This window comes from Perissodus microlepis, chromosome 1 (assembly GCF_051167445.1).
Source record: "Perissodus microlepis isolate ML-2025 ecotype Zambia chromosome 1, ASM5116744v1, whole genome shotgun sequence".
Taxonomy (NCBI): Eukaryota; Metazoa; Chordata; class Actinopteri; order Cichliformes; family Cichlidae; genus Perissodus; species Perissodus microlepis.
The window spans coordinates 28,290,139-28,317,206 of NC_140461.1; the positions used below are offsets into that span (position 1 = coordinate 28,290,139).

General features: G+C 41.0%; 1 protein-coding gene across 1 annotated transcript in view; it reads left to right on the plus strand.

The window, feature by feature from the left end:
* The window catches only part of LOC146394019 (SMAD family member 3), a 29,838-nt gene extending 5,279 nt beyond the window's left edge, over positions 1-24,559 (plus strand). Inside the window, exons 2-8 of the mRNA XM_084936236.1 lie at positions 16,927-17,120; positions 17,454-17,588; positions 18,349-18,474; positions 19,310-19,522; positions 19,727-19,864; positions 20,628-20,772; positions 21,845-24,559. Coding sequence (XP_084792362.1) covers positions 16,927-17,120; positions 17,454-17,588; positions 18,349-18,474; positions 19,310-19,522; positions 19,727-19,864; positions 20,628-20,772; positions 21,845-21,968 — 1,075 coding nt within the window. The 3' untranslated portion in view covers positions 21,969-24,559. The remainder of the gene's footprint in view (positions 1-16,926; positions 17,121-17,453; positions 17,589-18,348; positions 18,475-19,309; positions 19,523-19,726; positions 19,865-20,627; positions 20,773-21,844) is intronic.
* The last annotated feature ends 2,509 nt before the right edge of the window (positions 24,560-27,068 follow it).

Sequence of the window (27,068 nt, forward strand, 5' to 3'; positions counted from 1 at the left end):
TCATCAAAGTTGCGTCTTCTGTGTGTGTGTAAAAAATATATTTGGGGTTAATGAGTTCCAACAGTTGCACACTGGCATCAAAAAGACATTGAGACATTTTCCATTGTCTTAATATCATGTGTGATACGTGTACTGTGGACAATGTGAGTTTTATATTCACAGAGCCTGGGGAAGTGGATTCCTCACCTTTTATCTTAATTTTCTCTGACTTTGTGCAAGGGGTGGTGCTGCACTAAGGTTACGACTTAGTGCAGCACCACCCCTTGCACAAAGGTTACAGTCTGATTCACACTGCATGTTGGGGCAGGAGGGAGTGTAGGATCTTCAAGTTCAGAAGTAAAAGATGGGATAAAATGAGAAAGACAGGGACTGGACCAAGAGTGAGAAGGACTGCATCCACACTGTTGTTTCTTTATACATCACTGTTGAAAGTACTTCAACAATACAGTTCTTTATTAAGGAAATTCCTTTTGTTGACTTTTGTCAGACCATCATGTTTTCCACCTTATCAGTGTGTAGCAGTTATGTAAAGATGGCTTTGTGATCCACATCAGCAGAATTTAATCCTGAAATGTAGACCGAAAACAAACAGATTTACTTTTTCTGTATACTTGGTGTCTTTTTATATTTGCTACTTTTGGTTAATAGTCCTTCCGGTTAGTCAATAGAATTAAAGCAGTATTTATTTTTTGCCTCATTATAAAAGCTGTGGACACTTGCACTGAAAGAGAGATGTAGAGGAAAAAAAGTGCAGAAGAGAAGTATGGAATTCCCAGTGTTGCAAGGAAGTTGTTGTTATAATGGGGAAAATGTGCTTTAATGAGGGAAGATGAGACATTAATGGGTGACCAAAAACACAGTTGACAAATGAGAAAAGTATAAAAGTAGAAGGTAAAACAGAAAGCCAAGGGTTGAGATGAAAGACACTGAGGAAGCAGTCTCTTTGGCAAGCTGCAGCGTCTTGGATTCTCAGGCTTATCAGAGGGAGACAGTGGTTAGTGGGATTCACACACACACACAAAAAAAATATACCCGCTAATAGATGAAATAGAACTGGTTTGTTTACCTTCTAGACAGCATTTGAACATCAAAAGAGATGTCTGCATGTGTCTGGATGACAGATTAGACTTCATTAAATGCACACTGACACACACTGCCAAACTCATACAGTGTGCACCTCGGCCCTGTCATGTCATTGTGCTGTTGTCATACTCGGAGTTAATTTTGTCTCATTCAAATCATCTGGTGATTTTGTAAGCGTAGGCCAGTGTCACTACAGAGGAGCAAGCATGTTGATGATCAGTCCGATGTGTCTGAGGTGGGAGCACGAAAGTGAAAACATAATGAGCCTTCGTGGTTTGGGATCTTGTCTGTTAGAGAGAGATGTGGTACAGTTTTAAAGTGAAACAACAACAGAGCTGGTATTTGCTCATTCTTGTGCTAATTATATGAGCAGAGCAGGTAAAACTACTCTAGAAGCGTGCTAAAAGCACTTTATGGACGTGTCTTAAACAACTTTACTGCTGCAAACTTTGCAAAGATGATATGGAGCTGCCAGACACCTGAGCAGAACCAGGGAGATCTTTTCATGAAATTAACAGTCAGTATGTTGCTTCATAATAAAAGTTTGAGTGCATAGCTACCTTCCAGAATACAAAGCACGCCAGGCTAGAGAATTGTGCAGTACATTTTTCCCTCCTACAAACAACCTGTCCAGAGTTCTTTGGGACTGGATTAAGTAAGACAGCTAAAATAACTAAAGCTGAATGGACTTGAGCCTCTTATGAAGGTTCTGGTTGTTCTATTCTGCACTTTAGTGTGATTGCCTGCTCAATGAAATCGCAGCACAGGGGAAACCCTAACTAAAGGGCATGAGTGTGAAAGCACCCACAGAGGTTTGTGCCTGCTAAACTTTTGTTTTGGTAGTTCCGTTCTGATTCCTCTCGCCCTCAAATAATCATTTTGTAATTTTCTGTTTATTTAGCTACTTATATTCTCACATAATCAAATCAACTGTGTGGTTTGTATAATTTCAGAACTGTAAGAAGTTCATCTTTTTTTATGCAATTAAAAATCCAACCCCGCCTCAAGGAAATCAAACTTTTTAGAAAGTTATGAGAATGAAGAACACCAAGTTTTCAAGGTAGGAAGCTGAAAGCTAAAATGACAAATGAATGTAAAACATTAGATTCAAATTGTAGGCCTGATTTAACAAAATGCGTCATCACTTTGTTAAATGAGCACACACACTTTGTCATTCACTTTCATGTCAAGTATCACACCTGGGTCACCCGAGACAGTGTTGTTCAACAGGACTCGGTTCAAGACGGGTCACAGAGAGTTTATGTGTGTTGTCTGTCTGTGTGTGGTTGGCGTCTCTAATGACAGTGACAAGTCTGCCTCTTCAGGATTGGGTTCAGGATTCCTGTCATTGTTTGATTTACTTGACTGAAAGGGAATACTGCTGTGAGTCATGACTGAAGTCTGTTTGTAGACAGTAGTAACTGTTTTGTTGTGCTTACTTTGTTTGGACCTTAAAAACAAAAGAGTTTAGTGTCCTCGCTACTGTTGGGCAGTAATTTCTTAGTTAAGTCACATGGTGATGTCATCCTAATATTGTTGCGTTTTTGTTGAGGGTATCATTGGTTGTACAAACAATAACAGGATTTATTTAAGATCCTGATCAATTATAGGTCTAGTGTATATGCCATGCCTGAAGCTTTGTGTTCATCGTGCCTCTGTTTTCTGTTCCTTCAAAGGAAATAAACAGAATACTGACTGTAGAATTCAGGCTACTTAACCGTATGTTAATAGATATAAATATATTTATGCCATTGTACATGACTCTGTGTGCGTGTGTGCATGTAGTTAGTCAGCTTAGAGGAATGCTCTTTCAGACTGCTGGGGCCTTGAGGAGGGTGTGGGCTGCTGTTTGGTTTGTGGCTTGCACCACGGGTGGAAGGGTTAGAGACACAGCTCTGCCTCGACTTGGCCCTAGCCTGTCTCACTATCTGCGGGGGAGTGCACATGCAGAAACACACACACACACACACACACACACACACACACACATACAGAGACGTGTTCTCCAGACAACAAATGCGCCTTTGTGCTCCACTGGCCACTGCCACCACCACTGCTGCCGCTGCTGCTGCTTCAGGTGCTAGGGTAAAGCTGGGTGTGTGGGGGAAGGTCAGTTGATTGGAAGGAGTAGGGGTTTTTAAGAGAGGAAGTACAGGTGAAAGTCATAAAATACAGAAATTACGCAATGACTTTTCAAGGAGGTTGTGTGATAAGTGTTTCTTACTGAAGTTGCCATAGTCTTTCAGGACTTGCTAAAAACACAAGAAACAGGAAAGAAACATGAGTCTTTCTTAGCCACTGGGCCACAATTTGTAAGGTTTGATAGGCTGAAACATTTTATCACGATGAGCGGTGACTGTGAGGTCTTCTTACACTTTACCGTCAATGACACCTGAAATAGTGACACAAAAAAACTTTGGGCAGGAACATGATAAGAAATGCTTTAGATATTGTATCGTGTGTCTAGATGGATATATTACGCTGTAATTGTACCAAGTGTTGGGAAATGATTATATGTCTTGATGCATTCTCAATCATCCAGGAAAGTAAATCTCCAAAAGTTGGTTCTGTTCATCTGGACGTAGCGTTTTGTGGGAGAAACGCTTCGTCACTCATCCAAGTGACTTCTTCAGTCTCAGCTGACTGCAGGTTTTCCCAATCTTATAAACAGTACATTTGCATAATGACTGAAACCAGCCCACTGAAGGAACAATGGGCTGGGAGGTCAGTTCCTTAATCTTAATTATGCAAATTCTCATGACCATTGATCAACAACCACTGACCAAAACCCACTGATCAATGGCCATGAGTACCATTCACAGAGAGTCGGGGAATGGCTGCAATCACAGCATTGTAAGATGGCGAAAGATGTACCCTTAGGCCCCCTCCTCGATTCAGAGATGGTCTTTCCCTTTTGACGTAAATGGCCTTCTTGACTCCGCGCTCAAACCACCGTTCCTCCCTGTCCAAGATGTGTACATCCTCATCATTGAAAGAGTGTCCACTGGCCTGTAGGTGTAAATAGACTGCAGAGTCCTGGCCTGACGAGGTAGCTCTTCTGTGTGGGTGAAGAATTTGTCTGACAGACAGCTCACCCAAACAGAGAAAAACATCCTTGCTAAAGGGTTGAATTTTGCTGTCACACAGAGACAAATCCCGCTAGTGGAGCTGATCACAGCCACAGAAACAGCAATTTGCAACAACAATATTGCAGAAGTGGAAGCAGAGCAATTACAGACGAAAGTTTCGGCCTGTCTCAGCAATGCAAAGCCCCAGCATCCAACATCACCATGGAGGAGAGGAAGGCACTCACATCACTTAGTGATGACAACAACATTATCATCCTTCCGGCAGACAAGAGTAGGTGCACAGTATTGCTAAACCAGAAAGACTATCATGAGAAAATTTTGTCACTACTCGGTGATGAAAATACTTATGAGCCCCTGAAACGAGACCCAGGAAGTGGCTACAGGAAGAGGGTGATAGACTATCTGAAGCAGTTAGAATAAGACAAGGCTATTGACCGGACCTCATACCACAGGCTATACCCAGGGGAGTCTACACCAAGTCTGTATGGTTTACCGAAAATACATAAACAGGGTGCACCTTTAAGACCGACTGTCTGCATGATCAACTCTGTCACCTATAACATCTCCAAGTTTCTGGCTTCCATCCTCAACCCGCTGGTGGGCAGCTCTGAACACCACATCCAGAACAACCTGGATTTTGTTAAGAAGGTGAGAGATGTCATTATGGAGGTAGATGAAACCATGGTCTCGTACGACGTTACATCTCTCTTCACTTGCATCCCAGTCAGCATTGGAGGTAGTCCGTAAGAGATTACAGGATGACACCAACCTCAGCAACAGGACCACTCTCAGCATCGACCAAGTGTGTTTGCTTTTGGAACTGTGTCTTCATTCCACCTACTTCACATACAAGGGTCAGTTCTACGGGCAGAAACATGGGTGTGCCATGGGCTCCTCAGTTTCACCCATTGTGGCCAATTTATACATGGAAGAAGTGGAAAAGAGGGCTTTGCTATCCTACCCTGGAACACCACCAAGCCATTGGTTCAGATATGTGGATGACACCTGGGTGAAAATCAAATCTACGCATCAAATTCACCAGGGAGGATATGAAAAGTGGCAGGTTAGCCTTCTTAGACTGTGAGATTTCCATCAGTAATGGGGGACATCTAAAAACTGATGTGTACGGTAAACCTACACATACGGATCAGTATCTAGGGTTTGACTCTCATCATCCACTGGAGCACAAACTAGGTGTCATTAGGACACTACAACACAGAGCGAACACCATCCCCACTGACACAGCGGCCAGGGAGGCAGAAGAAGAGCACATCAAGAAGGCCCTGAGTAAATGTGGTTATCCCAGCTGGACTTTTGTCAAAGCTGGAAAGGCACCTAAAGAAAGCTCCAGCCGATCCAAGAGAGAAGGAAAACCGCTGCCCAAGCGAAAACCTGTAGTGATCCTGTATGTGTCAGGAGTATCGGAGCAGTTGAGACGCATTTTTTCTAAACACCGGGTCTCTGTGGCTTTTAAACCCCAAAACACGCTGCGCCAAAAATTGGTCCACCCTAAGGACCAGGTCCCCCGACACAAACAGAGTAGCATAGTGTACGCTGTTAAGTGCCAGGAGGATTGCCAGAATTTATACATCGGGGAAACCAAACAACCTCTGGCGAAGCGGATGGCACAACACAGAAGAGCTACCTCGTCAGGCCAGGACTCTGCAGTCTGTTTACACCTACAGGCCAGTGGACACTCTTTCAAGGATGAGGATGTACACATCTTGGACAGGGAGGAACGCTGGTTTGAGCGCGGAGTCAAGGAGGCCATTTACGTGAAAAGGGAAAGACCATCTCTGAATCGAGGAGGGGGCCTAAGGGTACATCTTTCGCCATCTTACAATGCTGTGATTGCAGCCATTCCCCAACTCTCTGTGAATGGTACTCATGGCCATTGATCAGTGGGCATTGATCAGTGGGTTTTGGTCAGTGGTTGTTGATCAATGGTCAAGACAACCCCGGATGCTTTCCTCGCCAAAGTTAGAAACCTGTGTGCTCGAATTCATACATGTCAGAAATGTTTAAAAGATGCTGGAGTGTTTGTCTGTTATCCTGACTGCTTATTCTTTATTAGGCTTTTGATTAGAATTCAAATTGTGTCATTTAAAAACAGTTTTCCTGTTCCTCAGCTCAGTTAACCAACACTAGAAAGCTTACATACACATAGTTTTTGGAAAAACAAGAATAATGACACAATTTGAATTCTAATCGAAAGCCTAATAAAGAATAAGCAGTCAGGATAACAAATATTCAGCATCTTTTAAACAATTCTGACATGTATGAATTCGAGCACACAGGTTTCTAACTTTGGCAAGGAAAGCATCCAGGGTTCACGGCACACACATGCACTGTAATGACCTTAATTTATCGCAGTTACCCAGTTCTGAGCTTTAATGATATCATCATTTGGATTTTTGCCACTGAAGAATCAACAAGTTAAGGTCAGTTGTGAATTTTTTTTTATAGTTGAAATTTCTCTTTGAGGGATATCAGGCTGACACAGCATGGGGGTATGTTTTTAAGAATAAACATTAATTTTTCATGAGAGGTAAACCAGCCTACACTCTGCCCTTCCCTAGGAAAAAATGCAACTGGACTGTAGAGAGAAATTTATTGATGACTTGCATCTGGAATATTCACTGTAATTCATCATCATGCTTCAGAAAGAGAGAGACATGCTGCTCTGCTCATTGACTGTTTGCAGTAAAACTAATGGCTCCCAGTCCTCCATTGTCTCCCCAGATTTTTGGAGTCCAGACTCTGTTATTTGTCGTCTAGCCCTGCCAGTCGTTTGTCTGCTGGTTTTGTATTTCACTTTAGGCCCTCCTTCACTGGTCCCAGCACACTTCAGCCCTATGATATCACCTATGGGCCAGACACCCCCTCCTTTCCTCCTTCCTCCACCTTTGTTAGAAATAGAGAAGTCTGATGGCTTTTCCAGAGAGAGTGGGAGGTTGGTGTGTGTCTTTGTGTGTGCGCAATATGTTTTTCCGCCCGAGCCTCATCACTGCTGGAATGCATTTGCAAGTCCATATATGTTTGGACATCAGTGATTAAATATATGTAAACTAAAGCATTTGGATGAAGACAAACTCAACTCAAGAAAAAGGTCATTTACAGCAATTTCTGATTGTTTTCACTTAATTGTTTAGGCTATAAAATGTCTTGTTTTGTAGCTCAAACCACTTTGCAAAACATGAAAGTTACCAGACTTTACAACCCATGAATGTTCAGAGACTTAGCTTGAAACTGAAATAACTGGTCAGCTATGAAATTAGTTAGCTAACACATTTCTATTTGTTGACTAAAAAAATATTATTTCAGCTGTACTAAGTACACTATTTAGTCTTGATTAAAAAAAAAAAAAAACATGGTGAAATCTGTTTCTGTAGTTTTTTAAAATTTGCAGCTGACAGTTGTGTTAGCAAACCAGAATAGATTAACCAACCACAGAAAGTATTATGTGGCAAGTGGGGTCAGATGATATCAGGATATGTAAAGTAAAATAAGGAAAACTTTTTGCAGAAGTGTTGCAATACCTCTAATGTCGACACAGTTCACATGGTTGCATATATTGTGTTTATCTGGATGATTAGAGCATATCCACTACTGGAGAGATTGGGACTTAATTTTCCCAGTCCAAATTTGAAATATCTTCCATGTGAACACTGGAGGTTGTTGCATTATTGCTGATGTGGAGATGGTGGCAGAGAAACTGGGCATCTCAGTTATACATGAACTTCTCTTCCAAACTCTACAGTGATCCAGAATCGCTGCTTTTCTTACTTTATAATATTGCCTGCCCCGGTCATGTTGTGAGCTGTATTTTTAGAAGTTGGCATAAATTTTTCAGGACATTAGTAACCACACTCTCAAGGAATACCATTGTGCACATGGCTTGTAGTTCAAACAAGTATATTAGTGAACTAGCAACTTAGAAATTTGTTATTCTGGATGATCCTTCGTGGATTATTTAATTTTCTTTCAGTTATCTAAAAGATAATGCTGCATTCTCCCTCGTATCGGCTGGCAGTGGCCGAGGAAGACAAAGAGACTTTACAAAGAGGTTGGTTGCAGAGACAGTCCAGATTGTAACCAACTTTATTTTCCCAGTTGTGTTATGTTGTTGACTCTGTGTGATTCTGCAGTTTCAGATCCTTAAACTGTTGGAATAGCAAAGGATTAATCTGTGATGACGCTTGCACAGAAACAGCTGCTACAGGGAAAAGCAAATTAAACAATTTTTCGCTTCATCACAGGGCTAACAAAAAAATTATTTAAAGGTCACAGACTGCTGAGTTAGTCGTGTCTAACCGAAGGTAGAATTGGTGAATGATTTGTCTCTTTACATGTTGTTGTTGTTGTTGTTGGAAGGCACCAGCCTCTGCTAAATGTCACCAGATTGTAGCCCTGTTGGTCGGGGTTCAACAGACTGGCCACAGACTTTATGAAAGGCACAAAGGCCATATCAGCCCAATAGCCCCTCACCCCCACTGCCCTCATCCCGCACTCAGCACTGCAATGGAGGCTGTGAGATCAGGATAGTGGGACAGACGGAGGAGAGGGAAAGGGGGGGTTTAGGGGTTCAGTCACAGACACTCTGAGCTGCCCTGAGCTGTTGAGACGGTCTGGCAGACCTGTTGTGCAGCTGCAGCCCTCCTTTCTTTATCCATCACCCACTTTGTCCTCTACCCTTGCATGCTTTTAAAGGACAGACTGTGACTGATCCTGATCTTTGTGATGTGTTTGTAGGCACCTTAAAATGGTGAAAATATTCTACTTTTAAAGTTAAACATGCAAGTTTAGTTACATAGTTAATAACCAGCATTGGATGAGAACAAATTTTTCTCCAAGGCCTTCAGTTTCTAACTGTGTGTGCTGGCATCTTCTTAGCGAGGTTAGGCTTTCAGTAAGAGAGTAAAAAAAGTCCATGTTAAGCCCACAAGGAAGGCGTGTGTGTGTTCAACACTTCTCGGACTATTGCCAGCCTGGACACACACACAGTGTATATGTTTGTGTCTCTGAGCGTAACTGGGTATGCCTCAGGGTGTTTGTTTTGCCCCCTCCCCCTTCCCCAGCTTAGTGAAGCTCAATCTGCTCTGTCTGAGTCAGCCAAAAGCGCGCATATTCAAAATTTATGTATGTACTAACCTTCACAGCCACTAACATCTGCTTATATTTTTTTTATTTTACTACTTTTGCTACACTGGCAAATGCTGAATTAATGCATACTTCAAATGTAAAGTTATCTTAATTATTTTATATCCCTTCTGTTCTTACATTTCTCTGTACGTGTGTCCATCTGTGGAGCTCTACCATTCACGCAAACATACATGCTGGATGGATGTAAAGCTCATGTTCCGTCTCAGCTTTGGGTCATGAGCCAAAATGATGTTGACACATTTACCCCTCTGGCAAAAATCTATACCAATTTACCCCTTTATTTTTAGACATCAGTTCCGGTCTATATTCTGAGAGCAGCATCAGCTTGCATGAAAAAACACAAATATTGCCCCAGATTTCATGGAGCAATATTTGGGGCAGATGAAGTGTAGGCAAAGGAAGAATACATATGGATCTGAATCACTTTATTTTAAATTTTGTGCTCCAGGATTGGCCTTGCTGAAGGAAATACTCCCCCTCTGAACTTAACTTTCAGCTGAATTTAGTTTTCTTTTTAGATAATTGAATTATTACACAGCCAATTTAAAAAAACAAAAAAAAAAACAACCAAAAATCCATTATAATTTTTTCATTGTACTTCCTTCAATAGAAACCTGATTTAAGGATTTGCTTGATTATGTTATGTAACAGCAAAATATACACCCACTGGTTTTATTTGATTTTTAAAAAAGAGTTATCTAATACTTAATGTAGTTGATAGATTTAAGAAATCTTAGCCATTTTTAACAAAATTTTATTTAAAATTTAAGGTCAAATTAACCTGTAGAGCTAGAGCTTGATAACCAGGCCAATCAATCATGGCTTATAGCATTATGGTGTTGGATATACTGTAAAAATAGAATTATGTTGTGATATATTGTTAAATGTGACTCCCCTAGCTTTGGATCCATTCACTGTTAATAATGCTATTCATTCATTTTAAGTGCCCATGTTCACTTTTTCAATTCACATTTTGGTTTTGTAGATAAAATCAGTCAGTGCTGATTTGATTAGTTTCTGATCCTGTAGAGAGAAGCTGAAGAGTGAAAAATGTCTTGTATAAAGTCTTGAAGGCCCCGCCCATGTACTTCAGATCTCCAGTTTGGAACACACACGCAGAGGCCAGCCCAGCTGGGAATTTGGGGTCATGATTATTCTCCCCTCAGCTACCTCCTGCCTCATGTCTGGAGTATTTTGATGTCAAGATCATTTTTTTTCTTCAATATCTGAGGTTGGCTGTTTAAATAGAGCTACTACTGCCACTAAACAACAAACTGAGGCTTGATGGTTTCACAGGAGTGGTTTTTGCTGTCAGAGCAGGGTTTCTCATTTGTCTCATTCAGTGGGCCATCGTAAATCTCTGAAGTGAGTCACTCTCATTGAGCAGGATATGTGTCTTGACTTGTCTCATACGCAATACTGTCTGTTGCTGATAGCGTTGATTTACTTTTAAATCATACAAACACCTTTGTAGGAGAGTTAGTTGACCTTGCCTGTCAGCAGTGCAGAGTAATGATCTAATGCTTGTTTACCCTCAGTTGTTCATCCGCTAAAGAAGAGTTTGCTGATCCTATTTTGCTGACCTTTGTTCAAGTAAAATTCAACCTGGATCCCTTGTTTATTGTTAATAATTTATATAAAAACTGTGGAATGTGAGCTTTTTGTTCCGGGTTTAGAAGAAGCGAAAGGGTTGAGAACCACAGAGTTGAGCTCAGTAGCTATCGTGGACTAAATGATTCATCACAGTTTGAAGTACACTGACTGTGATTTGGTGCTCTCCCACATGTATAACCTATCTGACTTACTCTTCATGCAGAAACTGGGTAATAAACTCTCTGGTGTAGTAATAGAGATAGTTAGAGCTGTGCCCATATAAATAATTCACTGATTAATTTGGTAATTAAACAGCAGATCAGGTGACAAAGAAATTACTTTCTTTTATGTGGAAATTGATGTTAGACATAGATATAATCATTTATGATGTAATGGACTATAATGATGTGGTGAGTGTGGTGTTTGGCTGAGGTGCAGCTCTGCATAGACTGTTTGTGGCAAAGAGAAAAAACACTGGGGAGTTTATTTCTTAATTTACAGCCTGTAACAGCAAGAGGGCATCAAGTCTCAGTTAATGTTGTTGATGGGTAGCAAAGATTGATGCCAACTAACGTGATTAGTGGATATACACTATCAGTCAAAAGTCTGGACACGCCTTCTCATTTAATGTTTTTTATTTATTTTTATTAGTTTCTACATTGTAGATGCGTACTAAAGACACCAAATGTATGAAGCAAGATATATGGAATTATGTAGCAAAGAAAAAATTGATTAATTCTAAAAATGCCGTATATTTTATATCTTCAAAGTAGCGGCCCTTTGCTTTGTTGACAGTGCTGCAAACCTTTGGCAGACTCTCATTGACCTTCATGATGTAGTCACCTGAAATGGATTTCACTTCACAGGTGTGCCTTGTCAGGGTTTGTGGAATTTCTTGCCTTCTTAATGGAGTTGGGAACATCAGTTGTGTTGTTCAGAAGTCTGGTTGGTAAACAGCTGACAGCCCTATTTGACAAGTGCAAGAATCCCTGTTATGGCCAGAACCAATCAGCCATTTCAGGTGACTACCTCATGCAGCACATCGAGAGAATGCTAAGAGTGTGCAAAGCAGTAATCAAAGCTTTTGACTGGCAGTGTAGGTGGGCAGAAACTTGACAAGTGAAACAGCATCAACTCACAACTACTGCCAGATATGGTTTAGTATTACTCTTTTAAATCTCTCGCTTCATGTTTCTTTGAGGTGTATTTGTATGTGTAAAACAGCTGACAGCAGTAGTAGGTTCATACATTTCAGTTACTAACAGTTGTAGCTTCTGTATTAGGAAAAAAAATCCCCAGTGCTTGAGTATGCTTGAGTAGGATGTCAACTTAGACCAGGATGGACTTGGCGCAAACTTTGATCTGCATCTGATTTCAGTTCTTAGTTGGGAGGTGTTGAGGCTCCTGTCAACAAATCGTGCATTTTTAAATGAGAGGTCTCGGGCCTAGGTGGGAGATAATTGTCCTGGTTATCCAGGCTGATTTGCCCTGTGTCTTATTGAGCAGAGGAGAGTTTCTCTCTTTCTCTTCTCTTTCTCCGGCCTCTGTGAATGTAAGTTGTGATTACATATTTCTAGTACATATGTGCCCACTCCAGGTCAGGGATGAGTTACTACTACAGATGGAGGAGTTGGGGTATCTTAGGGTCTTGTTCACAAAAGAGGGGAGAGTGGTGCTTGAGATTGACAGAAAGATTGGAGCGGTGCTGTATCAGTTTCGTTATGGTGAAGAGAGAGATGAGCATAAAAATGAACCTGTTGATTTACTGGTCAATCTACGCCTCAACTGTGGTCACAAGCTCTTAGTAACTGAAAGAACAAGGTCGTGGATACAAGCTTCAGAAATGGGTGTCCTTTAAAGGTGGCAGGGCTCTCCCTTAGTGACCCATTGAAGAGCTCAGTCATTCGGCTCAGCGTAAAACAGCTGCTCCTCCACATTAAAAGAACCCAGTTGAGGTGGTATGGGGCTCTGGTAGGATGCCTCCTACTGGTGGTCAGTGCTGGGAGAAAAGTTATTTAGTGGCACATGTAACAACCACAAGCTCATCATCTCAACACAAATCAGCAATTGCACTGTCTATAGCAGTAGAAAAATCTATGTTACACGTCTAAATAAAACTGGTTAGTTTATACAACATTGTATCATCCAGACTTTTAACTTCAGGGTGCTAAATCAGGATGACGCAGAGCCATAAAAAAGTGTTATTCCTACACCAAAAGCCATGCGCACTTTAAATATAGAGTAGAAGCCAGTGTTAAAAGTTATATTAAGGGTGTTTTCACAGCTATAGTTTGTTTACTCTGGTTTTAATCAGTTGATGAGTTTGTGAACTTGTAGCTTTTCCTTATGATTTGGTTTGTTTTCACACAAGAAAATTCCAAGTGGACTCCAAGCAAACCAAAATGTGTCACTACAGACCGACTGAAAATGTTCAGCATGCTTATTGGCCAGATGTGAGCACTAGTGTTTTTTCACAAAAGACATAGCATGCCAGCTCATAGTTTAATTCTAAGTTTTTCATTATGTCTCTCAGTAATGACTAAAAGCCTCCCTGACATTTTCTTCTTGTCCTGACTTTTATTACTTCACTCCTTTTTCTTTCTGGTTTATAAACTGTTGCTTTTGCAACTGTTTATAAACCATGTCCATGGACTCACAATGTCCATGTCACTGAGACATTGTTCAGCACATATATACTATAAATCAAATAACTTCAACTGATTATTAGTTAATGCCTGCCTATACATAGGTGATGTCACTTGTAATTACTGCAGTATAAAGTCATATTTAGGGATGGGTATCATTTAGGTTTTATCCGATACCGGTGCCAAACCGGTACTTTTGAAACGGTGCCGGTGCTTAAACGGTGCTCAAACCGGTGCTTAAAGAATGGAGAACACAAAATTGGTCCAAAAACCTCTCATGTTCAGCTATTTTTTTTGTAAAAAGATAACAATGTTAGCCTTTTCTGCAGCTATGGGGCATATATGGCATCACTCTTGGCTGGAAGCAGTGCTTAATCAATGGAAAAAACACAAACTTTGTCCAAAAACCTCTCATGTTTAACTGTTTTCCACTTTTTCTTTGGTCGTTTTAGCTTTTTTGGCCAGGGTGAAGGGAGTATCTGCCATCAAACAAGAAGACAGCCGCATGTAGCTATGATGATGTTTGCTAGTTCACCTTACATGCATTAATTTAATAACGTGGTTAGCCTACTCAACGTAAATTACACACGAACAACATTAAGCTACTCACGCAGAGAAGAATGGCTGCTGCTGCCATCATCATCCGTCATCATTTCTGCTACACTGGCAGGGCTAGGGGCCAGGACTCTCCTCTTCGGGTTCTTGGGGGATGTTGCTAACTCCGGGTCCGATAAGAGGCACCACACCCGCAGTAGATGTGCTCGGTGTGAGGTCTCGCAGCAAGCTATCAAATACGGCGCCTTGGGCATTTTTAATCTGTAGCTCTGCTCTAAAAGAACGTACGTACCTGGACCCGCCTACTATCCTCGGAAACGTAAAATGATTGGCTAGAATCTAAAGTGTATCACAGCTCAGGAAAAACAAAGCACCGAAATGTGTGCTGCTTTTCGGTCTGGTTACTACCGTTTATGTCAGAACCGGTGCCATCATGGCACCGGATACCGGTACCCATCCCTAGTCATATTCCTTTTTCCTGGTTGAAGTTATTACTGTGGCTGATATATTATTATACATTATAACTATTTTCTTATTTAAAAAAAACAAAACAAAACTGAATGGAAACGGGGACAGTAAGTAGGGCACCAAATGACCAGTAGAGTTTGTATGTCTGTCTGAGCCTACACAGTCCCACCCACCCAGTAGCAGACATACCAGTGACATCACATCAGCCCTCTCTCACGAGTCAACACATCCACAGTGAAAAATGTCACATTCACATGCCTACATGTGAATGTGGTTTCCTTGTAGATGCGCTTTCCATGCATTTCCTTCATGTCATCATCACTGTTGGTTAATTTACAGTGATTCACTATTTCAGCATCAGCTCTGTGTAACGTTAAGTTTTTCCCAAGTTGTTTATTGAATGAGGGTGCGTGGTTAAGTTGTTTAATAGAGGTCTAACAGCAGTCTAAGTGACTTCTTGATGCGTGGCTTTATGCAGTGTGGTAAAAGGAAGCAGCCACAATAAGTCATGACAATAGATGCCAACACAGGAAAACCGCAAAAGAAAAGAGGAACTGTGTTTGCAAGCAGACCCCCATAGAATCAAGATTATGCAAAATCTGGCTTAACGTTACTATAGATTGCTATATAGCTTTGATAAACAGGTTCTTTCAGCTGCTCTCTTGTTCAGGGGTTGCTCCAGCAGATTTGAATTGGCAGATCTTTACACCAGATGCTCTTCTGGTCACAATCCTGCCGGGGATAGTTTCCTCCAAAAAGGGTATCTTTTACATGTTGGGTGGATGTGTTAAACAGTGCACTGTGGAGCCACCCCCTATAGATCTTGTTGACTAAATGAACACTGGTATATTCAGAAAGAAATATTGAACAAATGGTTTTCTACTCAATTTGCATAGTAACCCAGAGATCTTTGTTTGCTGTTTAAATTGCCAGGTCTTTGTAATTTTCTATGTTTAATTCACAACACTTTTTAAAAAGAAAGTTTTAAAAGTTATTTGATCAGACATTAGCTTCGTTTCATAGCTCTCGACTTCTGCATAGGAAACAATAAAAGCTTCTGTCGTTGCTTTCCCAGTTCCAGTATGATACCAGTACCTTGGCTTTGGGTATCTGCCAATACACACCACATCACACCATACACCATTCACTTGCCTGATGTGCCGTGGTTGACCTAGATGAGGCTCAACTGAGCTTTCCGCAGTTGGGCGTGGCCCTGTTTTTATTTAGAGAGTCATATTTGTCCTTCTAAAGGGCTTTATCTTAAGCCTTTGACCCTTACTCTGTGTGAGAGAGTGAGTGGGTGGGACACAGAAAATGAGGGGACATATGTGACTGCTGCCTCTTGCGTAAGATGTTGTGCAGGGTTTTTTGTTTTGTTTTGGAGGTTTTTTTGTTTTTTTTTTTTGTTTTTTTTTCCTCTGTCAAGGGTTATTGTGCTCCGAGATTACAGCCTATAACCGTATTATGTCAGTCCACAATGTCAAACTGTCGCTCATTACTATCTGCCGGCCTAAATCATCATCCTGCCAGAAGCATGCCAGATGAGTGCAGATGTTATACAACACAATGAAATTCCTTTTAAACATACTGTAATGTCATTGCCGATTGTTTATTATTAGACATGACCTCATATCGCCTCTGCACTAACAGCTGGGACCCTCATCATGGGGAAGTAGTTGCATAGCACAGTAGTGAGCACCAAATCCAGCATTTGATAACATTTAGAGGACAGAGCTGTGTACAGTGAATTTTTGCTTGAAAACCAGTTAAAAAAAATGAAGAAATATATTTTAGTTGTTCAGGACTGTCAAGGCAAAGACTGTATACCCATAATTTGGATATCATCAACTACCAAAAATACTGTAACAATTAATCAAAAGGAGTGGTGTCACACAATTACTACTTGATGACAACAATGGTTGAGAATATTTAATTTTAGGTTCATGAATTTGTTTTTATAAACAAAAGGTCACAGTAGGGGAAGGGACAGGTGGATCAAACCGTAACCAGCCTCAGAGTGGTAGTACCGACATAGCCCTTTCAGAAAAATGACATCAGAGCCAGATACTATCAAGAAACAAATTCAGCAGTTCTTCTTTTTAGTAACTATTCTATTTTCTGTTTTCAGTTGTAGGTTTCAGATATTTTTCTGCTGGCAAGTATAAGGTCGTGCCCAGGCACACTTCCCTCTCATTTTAGTCACAACACACACTCTGACACACAGCAGAAAACAATATAAGCCTAGACAAAAAGAAGAAAAATCGGTGGATAACTGGAAAGTCAAACCAAATGTCTCAAACTTATGCTTCTTCCTCTTCGTGTATTTGCAGATCTTTGGATGGCCGTCTTCAAGTTTCCCACAGAAAAGGTCTGCCCCACGTCATCTACTGCCGTCTGTGGCGCTGGCCCGACCTGCAGTCCCACCACGAGCTGCGGGCGGTGGAGCTGTGCGAATACGCCTTCCACACGAAGAAGGATGAAGTGTGTGTCAACCCATACCACTATCAGAGAGTAGAGACACCAGGTACGACAGCTCGGAAAAACAGAGCGCTTTCTTCGTTCACTGTTGTGTTGTTTGAAGAAAATAGTTACGTACATTTTGTCCAGTGTGCTCTAATGGCTCTTGGTTAGTGGAATAGGCTTTGTTATTATTATTATTTTTTCTCCCACTGGATGTTTTTATAGGTTTATTTGTATCCACAGGGTTTGTGAAACACCTTTCCTCTTATCAGCTGATCAACAGTTTATTAATTTCTGTTCCAATAAATATTTATTTTATCCATACATGAAATCAGTCATTGCTTTATTACTATATTCTGAGAAAAATACTTTCTGTGTGTTTGTGTCTGTTATGCAGTACTCCCACCAGTGCTGGTCCCCAGACACACAGAAATCCCCACTGAGTTCCCACCTCTGGATGACTACAGCCATTCAATCCCTGAAAACACCAACTTCCCTGCTGGCATCGAGCCCCAGAGCAACTATATACCAGGTACCAGCGTGCCTCCTAGCATGACTCACACAAAGTACCTCCTTATGGTTTATGCTTTGTGAGAACTAGTTTGTAAGGTGGGCTGTTTATGCTGTACTGAAGAGTTTGGTGAAAACTGACTGTAACAGAGGAGTAGTAGTAAAGTAGTTAAAATATGAGGATGATGGTGCACACTTGTGGGTTGTTTGTCACAAAAAAGGCGGAAGTACAGCTCTTGGAAGAGACCTACCTACTTTGTGATTGCAAAGGTGTGTGATCACCAAGTGTGTAATTAAACTAGCTTTACTATAATTTTCCTTTTGAATCTTGAGTTGGATGAAAAGCTTTTACAACATCGTCCCAGGACAGGAGCATCAAACATAGGACCTGGGGTCAGAATTGGCCTGACAAAGACTCCAATCTGGTCCTATGGAAAGCTTGGAATATTAAATTTTAAACACTCCTTTCACTCATTCACTCACTGACTAGAACCTTCTCACTATTTAGGAAGTTCTGTGTAGGTGATTGTATGGTCACTCTTTGCGTCATTAATTATGTTGTACTTCAGAATAATTAAAGCACAGCAGGCCAACTGTAATAATAGTAGTAACACATACTGGATTTAATCAAATTATTAAGACAAGTACTTTTGGGCTGCTCTCATTCCTCATCTCAATCTGTTATTTTTCCCTCAGTGCAGCTACAATGCTTGGTTAGTGATCAGGGACCACCAACATGTCAGACATGTCAGTATGAGTGAGTGTTTGTGTCTTTGTCTCAGAAACACCTCCACCAGGCTACCTCAGTGAGGATGGAGAAACCAGTGATCACCAGATGACTCATAGCATGGACACAAGCTCCCCAAATCTGTCACCTAACCCAGTTTCACCCACACACAATAACTTGGGTAAGAAATGCGTGTGTCTGTTTGTGTACTTTTCTGTTTGTCTGCCTTGATTTGCAAACAAATGTTTCAGCAGCGTATCTCCCCAGTGGGAATTCTCTGTTTAGTTTAACTCATTTCTGTAAGAGGAAACCAGATGATGAAAGAAGCCTTTGTGTTCCCCGCTCACCATGTGAACTTTTGAACAGGTCAAGACACCACGCAGCCCACACTAACATCAATAACAATATCCTAGGTTTATTCTATCAAGACGGAAAAGCGCCAGGAGGCCTGGCTGGAACTCAGTTGGTGAAATAATAAAGCAACACCAGTTTCATTTGGCAGTGCTGTCCGGTTGTGTTCTGGACTTCAAAGCAAAGGACAGAATGTTTCTCAGCTGGTAGAAGGGGGAAAAAAGGAGCAAATTACCAGAAACAGTTGAATTTACTGAAGAGTACCATGGACAAGTCCAACTGGGCTGCAGAATCCTTCAAGTGAGGATTGAGTTTCCACATTTTGTCTGGTTAAAGCTTCTGGGAAACAGTGTATGGGTTTGACATTTTGTGACGCAGGCTCTCTCCGTGTTTTGTTGGTTTTCTCTTTTTTTTTCTCTGTCTGCAGCCTCTCAACCCTTTTCTCCATATATTTGCCTCTTCTTTGTTATCACTGCTCTTAATGTATGTTTTCTTTACCATCTGAATGGTTTTCTGTCTATTAATTCTGTGATTTCTGTCTTACTATTCTACTACTTTGACTTTGAGAATAAGTTCAAACATTGCATTAGTTTAATTGTTCTGCACTGTATTAGCAACAGTATTGAACTCAGTTCTTTCCTTTTTGGGGTCCTCCTCTGTCTCAGACCTCCAGCCAGTGACGTACTGTGAGCCGGCCTTCTGGTGCTCCATTTCTTACTATGAGCTGAATCAGCGAGTCGGGGAGACCTTCCACGCCTCGCAGCCCTCACTGACAGTGGACGGCTTTACGGACCCGTCCAACTCAGAGAGATTCTGCCTGGGTCTTCTGTCCAATGTCAACCGCAACGCAGCTGTGGAGCTGACGCGCAGACACATTGGTAGGCCAGGCCTTATGACTCCATTTGGATAATATCTCCTTTGCCTTCTCAGAACACTTTTATTCACTTGATTTCTTGAAAGACAATTGGCTTATTAACAAACATGATTACGTATTGCTTTAGACCTGTTATACAACATTGTACTTTTAATTATTGTTGTTGCTGACTTGTTTTGGCTCTCTGCCTCTCACTCTTTACCTCAAGGTCGTGGCGTAAGACTGTATTACATTGGTGGAGAAGTGTTTGCAGAATGTCTCAGTGACAGTGCAATCTTTGTCCAGAGCCCCAACTGTAATCAACGTTATGGTTGGCATCCTGCTACAGTCTGCAAGATCCCTCCAGGTATGTGTCCAGCTAACACTGGGAGCATCGAGAGACATACAGGACAGGGAAAGGGAGTAAGACAAATGAGTAGGACGGAAGACAGTGCAATAGAGAAAGACCAAAGTCCACGTGTGTGTGTGTGTGTGTGTGTGTAAAGTAATTTGGGATTGAAGTGCTATATGATTCCATTCAGTTTTCCAAAGAGAGGCAGAGGCCAATATACACAAAAACAAATTGATTGATGATTCAGAAATGATTCCCTGAGGCTCAATCATCAAATGAGGCTACAACACATCGCGTACCTCGTCACCAGCCAGCCCGTCAATGTCTCCTTTGGCTAAACTGTGGTCGGGTTAAAAATAAGGTTTTTTTTCCTTTCCTCACTGGTCTCTTTATTTTTACCACGTAATCGGTTTGGATTGTTAAAAGCTTTCCCCAAGCACATCTGTAAATGTTAACAGTTTGTTGTCTGAAACAAGATGTTTATACAAACATTGCAGCATTTAGTTGAGTCAGTGACGCATTCAAGTACGCATTCCTTTAATTTGGCTGTTTTCATCCAAGTCACTGCAATCTGATTCGGTAGGACCACGAAAGATATTCCTCCACTTTTGACACAAGTCTGTGTCGAAAGCCATCAGATTAATAATGTTAGTTTGACTACTCTCATGTAAGATGAATTTAAATTGTTTGTGTTTTGTAGAAGCTAGAGATCAGCTTCATCTTGATTTTTTTTTTTTCTAGCACCTCTAATTGATCTATTGTTTTTTGTTCTCATCAGGATGTAACCTAAAGATCTTCAACAACCAGGAGTTTGCTGCGCTGCTCGCACAGTCAGTAAACCAGGGCTTCGAGGCTGTGTACCAGCTCACCAGGATGTGCACCATCCGCATGAGCTTTGTGAAGGGCTGGGGAGCCGAGTACAGGTAAGCTGCAGCTCTGAGTTAATGCTAGCCACTTTCTCGTCTCCTGTTTCTGCAACAGTGTAGCAGTGTAAAATCCATACGAGGTTTGCATGTAAACGCAGACAATAGACACAAACAGACTGTGAATTACATCCCACAATCCACCCGCCCCCGCTCGCTGGCATGTGCACACACTGGTGAATCCGGTCAATGATGTCACAGAGCCCTCGTCTATAGAAACGGGCCCCAGTTGGCAAACCAGACTATTTTTAAGCAAACACACATGTGGTGTGTCAAAAAGAGATGTCAGACTTTCCCTCTTCCATTCCCTCCCCTTTTTCCACACAGTCTGACTCACTGATAGTAAGAAAGGAAGAGATGGAATTGAAGGCAAGCAGATGATTAGCTGAAAGTTGGCCATGCTCAGGCGGTTTCCACAAGGGAGAAACCTTTGAGCTGGGAGTGACTGCTCAGCAGTCCTGTCCAGACCAAATGCTCACATGTGGAGACACTTAAACACAGGATTCAGGTTACTGGAGCAGCCAGGCCCTCCTTCTCTACCTCCACCTTCACCTCACTCTCACTGCCTGTTTCCATTGTTGGCTCTGTCTGTTTAACTCTTTAGTCCCTTGTGTCTGTTCACTTCTCTCTGCTGTGAGAAAAGCAGTAAAGGAAAAAATTTTATGGCCCTTTTTTGTCTTTCTCAAGAAAAAAAAACTAAAGAAAAAGCTTAAGAAACTGCATCATTTTGTAGTTTTAGTTTTTTTGCAGTTGCTGTAAGTCTTCCAAATGATTTCTTTATTTGAACTGTACAGATTCAAGAAGTATGTGTCATTGATTAGAACTACAAATAAATATCTTAAGAGGTGAAAATCAATAGTTGCCGTTGTTGGTTTTTCAGTCACTAGAATTTTTGCATTCTATCTTTAGTGACACAGTGTGTTAAAGTAACTCAGAGAAGCTGTGAAAGTTGTCTGTCTTACATCAACGCTGTAATGAAAGCAGAGCAATGTGACTTTGTAAGTTTGCTCACACTCTTAACAGCTGTGTCTGTTTACCTCACATCCCTTTGTGCCTCTTTGGTCTCTCCCAGGCGACAGACGGTGACCAGCACCCCCTGCTGGATCGAGCTGCACTTGAACGGGCCCCTGCAGTGGCTGGACAAGGTGCTCACACAAATGGGCTCCCCGAGTCTCCGCTGCTCCAGCGTCTCTTAGGGAGACCATTCACCTGCTCATTTCCTGTCAATGACTAGAAACACACAAACTGCACACGGACGAGAACGGCTACACAAGTACTGAAAGATGACGAACCCCCTCATTCAGCCACTGTTACTTTGTTCTTCCTCCCCACCAGCTGTCAGTAGCACTTTTTATTTACTTGTCTGTTTTGAAAGGGGACGAGTGCATTAAAACAGTTAAATGTTAGAAGGATCTCTAAATTTGACATCTGCAATTATCTTTTGTTACCTAAAGGACCGAAGTTATTGCTACACTAGCTTCTTCCTGTCTGGTCGTGTTTGTTTAAACATTAGTCTCATAGTTTTTACCTGTTTTGTACAGATGTTAAAGCAAATGGCTGATCCAAAAAAAAAAATTAAAAAAAGATTTAATTTTTAACCATTACTTTTGAATTTGTAATGCATGTGTATGCGCATGTTAAATGGATTTTACATGATTTTGTTTCTGTTTTTGGGCATTTAATACTTTATGAAAATGTGACCCGGTCAGATGGCTTGAAAAAGAATTGTATAGTGGGAATAGTCAACCAACATTTATAAAAATACAGCGTGAAGGAATAGGAATATATTTCTGTCTGGGTGAATAACAGGATGTTTTAGCTGCACAGTCAAACTTCAAACAGAAACAAAGGAAAGCAAAGCTTCAGTCAAACTTGGTGCCATTCAGGTGGTTCTTAATCAAGTGCTGATTTGAACTACTCCCTGAATCACAGTTACATATCTCACATGTGGGATCATTCAGGATGGTGCACTTTTATAAAATGTTGATTCTCCGGTAAAGTGGTGTTGCAGCAGCTGAGGTGGTGCTTTATCAGTGAAATATATCCTGTATTCATTTCTGGAAGCTTTGCCAATTTATATTGTAGTGTGTCACACATGCAGACTTGAAAACATCTCACATACTGTACATTTCTGCATTGTTAAAGGGGACCCGTTATGCTTATTTCTGCCTCCAGGTTTTTATTGTTGAGCTCAGTGGTCAAACTAATCCTCATTTTTGTCACTCTGATCCTGCATCCAGCAGCTCTGGTTGTGCTTGTTCAGGAGCAGACTGTTACCTCCTCTACTCTTGAGGCCACCTTTCTTCTGATTGGCTGACCTTTGCAAACTGAAGGTTTGAATAGGAGGTGGAAGGTGCTTAAGAGCTTTCTGCTTGAGATTACCTATTGTGTGCTCTTACAGGATCTGAAGTAATGGCCATGTTTAATAACAGCATGCAGCACTGTAAAGGTACGTGTGTATAACAAAAATATAAAAGGTCCCCTTTGAACTGCAGATTGAACAGACTTGTTTATGTATCTGCAGAACGCTTTGAAGTGCAAGGGGAGCAAAGGATGCCTTTGCTTTTGCTAATATTCTCAGCCATACATAATATTGGTCTTAAAATTAACCATGCTGACTTTGTGCACTCAGGACTGTAAAAGAACAACAAAAAACAGAATAATATACAGAAACCAATGAAAAGAAGAGATGTATGACCTTTGAGACTTTTTAGTCTATTTTGCTATCAATTAGGTTTGTAACATGATACAGTGGAAAATAACTGCTGGCAGGTCTGGGGGGGTAGTAGCCCTATATTTTTTTTTTTCTTAATAATCTGTGAGGATAAGACAGTTTAAGTACAAAGCACAGCTTTTAACAAAGGGACATGTTGAGATAAATAAGAGGCATGTAAATACCAATAGCTTCTCAAAATTCCCTTTTTTTTTCTTTCTTTTTTTAGGCCTGTACATATAGTATATACGTGTGTTTTAATAATGTGGCCATTAGCCTTTATAATGTTGATCGTTTTGGAAACAGAAGAAGAAAAAAAGATCAAAAACTGAAGAAAAACAAATGTTGGGAAAAGCGATGGCAGAAATAGAAAGACAGTCAAAGCTTTAGTCCCGTTTCCTTTCAGCCACCCACTGTGATGGAAGTGGAACCATTTCCTTCTTGTTCTCTAACACTAGACAAAGACTCAGTGGGTGAGCATGAAAAATATTTTAAATCTTTGTACTGTGCTTATTTACATTGTCCAGGCTCTTGATGTTAACAGCAGCCCAGTGGTGCTAGTCTTTAACATTTTAGGGACTGAAGAGTAAACAACAAAGGCCCGAGAGTTTACCATCAACGCTGGTAGATTTTGATCTCTTTGGAATGATGATGACTTTTAAACCTGCAAACTTTAGTGGGATGGTTTCAGAAACAGTAGCATCTACCAATCTGAGACGAGCCAGCTCTTTGTAGAGCTTCTAGTGTCCTCGAATGCAGTAGTCCTGATTCTGATGGGCTCATAGTCATTGTATTTACCCGGTAGGGATTATTTTTAAAGCAAATTTGTCATTTTTATACATTCTGCTTGTGTGGTTTTTTTTTTGTGTTTTTTTTTTAATCCCCTTTGTTTAAATCCCACCCTGTAATCGCTATTATTAGTTGTGATTTCTGCTTCTGTGCTCTGAATTGGTCTTTTTAGATGTCTTGTACAAAACCCTTTATTTTTCTCTGCTTATAAAGAGTTGATGTGATGCTTTATATTTCTGTGTATTATTGTTGTTTCGAAAATAAAATATATATCTTGTGGTGATACGTGAGCCTACGTGCTAAGTACAAAAGAAACTGAGGCTGGGTGGAACTAATCTTACATGACAAACTGCATCTTTATTTCTTGGCTGTGCATAATTATTCAAACATCGGAACAAATCAACACTATGAATCACAGTTAGCTGAGTTTTGTAGTTAAACGAGATTTGCTCGCATGAAATGTTCTTAAAGCCCTTTATTAACATTTCCTTCAGTGTGGGGAATTCCTTGTCTGCGGTGGATAATTTCATACCATCTTCAGAAGCAGACAGAGACGGTAATTACAGGCCCACAGCAGCCTTCTCTTGTTTCTTTACTTACTGCTATGTTACGAGCTAATTCAAACCATAAACATTTGTGCCGTCACAGAGGCGCGGCGCGGCTTTGAACATGAAGGCAGGCTTTGTTGTTGATGCCCTCAAGGGGAAAAGGGCCGGAACAAGCTGCTTGTCGCTGCAGAGACCTTGCCGCTGTGGTGACGAATAGTTTGTGTGGAAGGACCAAAGCTGGCTCACAAAAGTCTGCTGTATGTGCATGCATTTGAAAGGCAGTCAGCGCAGCAGTGAGGCTTCATTATTAATTGTTTCTTCGCAATTGTATAAGAGGAGACAGACAAAGAGCTGAGTGGATGTCTGTCTCCACCATAACCTTCTACCTGAGCAGGAGAGGAAAGTATGTGATACAAAATGAATTTGTGCAGACAATTAAGCCCTCTGTTAAACATCCTGTTTCACATTTATCTGAACTATACCTGAAGGCAGATAATTATAAACTAGTTTCAGGTCAAACCACATGAAAAACTTGAATGGATTAATATAGAAACTAGAGAGTGCTGCTTGTGTCTGAGCACTGATAATCACTTTTCGTCATGATCTGATTCTGGAACAAGTCATTTAAAAAGAAATTAAGATGTGTGAGCATAACTTAGAAAGCTTTTTTGTTTGTTTTTAATAGTAAATTTGCTTAATGTACAGAACATACAGTTGAATGGAAAGACATTGAAAGGACATTCAAGAGAAGATATAAAAAATCAAAGGTATGCACAATAGAGGCAGTATTGCAAATATAGTAAGACATGGGCATATAATATAGATATAAATAGAGCCGTTTGTGAGATGTACATGGACAGTGGTGCGAATGCTTGTAGCAAAATGCCAAAAACAGTCGGCAGCATTAAAAGATTTGAATGTACTGGGTCCTTGTGTGGAACCAGCTAACACAGAGTTGTGGTAGTGTGTTATAGGAGCAAGCCATCAACACAAGATCTATGGAGGCTGGGGTTTTCCACACCAGGCAAGACCCCAGGTGCAGGCTGTGTAAAGATGCCCCTGAGACAATCCAGCACGTAACAGCAGGGTGTAAGATGCTAGCAGACAGGACATAGAATGAACATCATAACCAAGTATACTTGAACATCTGTGCAGAGTATGGCCGGGAAGGTGAAAATGTGACTACCAAGCTGGGCGAGTGGCTCCAGCAGATCCCAGGAACAACATCCGAGATCTCTGTCCAGACGAGCGCAGTCCTAGGAATAGCAAAGATACTGCGCAGGACCCTCCCAGGCCTCTGGTAGAGGACCTGACAGGGAAATTTACATTTTTTTAATGTGTAAAAAAATAAATAAAGGTTTCACAGGGGTTGCTAACCAAGCACCTCAATAAAAAAAAACTTAAGATCGGTCAGTCTGCTGGTGTAAACATTCAGATGTGTTACCACAATTATCCCAGGAGTGAAGAGTGAATATCCAAACAAATTCACCCCAAGGTCAGACCATGTTCAGCGAAACTACAATACCCAAGAGCTGCATCTCAGACTCTACAGGGCTGTGTTAAAAGGTTAAAGTTAATGGAATTAAAACTACGGCTTCTTTGAGTCTCGTGGTAGCACGGTTTCAGTTTACAAAAGAGCATCTGAACAAACCACAAAGAAATGTTACCTGTAGCCACCAATGTTGTGGTGGGACGTTAAGAGAGCTGTGCCCACAAACCTGAATGAGCGACGCTGCAAAGAAGAGCGGGCCAAAATGAGTTTATATGATTTCATCACACACACAGAAGAAGTGCACCCACAATGAAATGAGTACCCTAACAGATATAATAACCGGTCACAGACTGGAATATTTTAAGACGTACTCTCGGGTCGGTAATAATAAACAGTTTTAGCTCAACACTGCCACCTATTGCTCGCACAGAATAATAGCAGGCCAGATACATTGTTCTATTGATTTATTTCAATCTTTTCGCCTTTATTTGCCATCAAAGAGGTGGAGTGTGCACAAAAACATCACACGCAATGTAGAAAGAATATTTTTTGTGTCGATTTATATAAAACTGATCAGGAGATTTTGCACTTAACTATTAAACCTTTGAACTTAAAACAGCTGGACGCAGTCTGCTCGCGGGGCACGGCAAACCACGTGACTTTATCAGGCGGGAAAACGAAGGGCACTTACTTTGCATGTGATAAAATTAAGACTTATGCTGTGAGACAACACACACAACATAATGGTGATAAT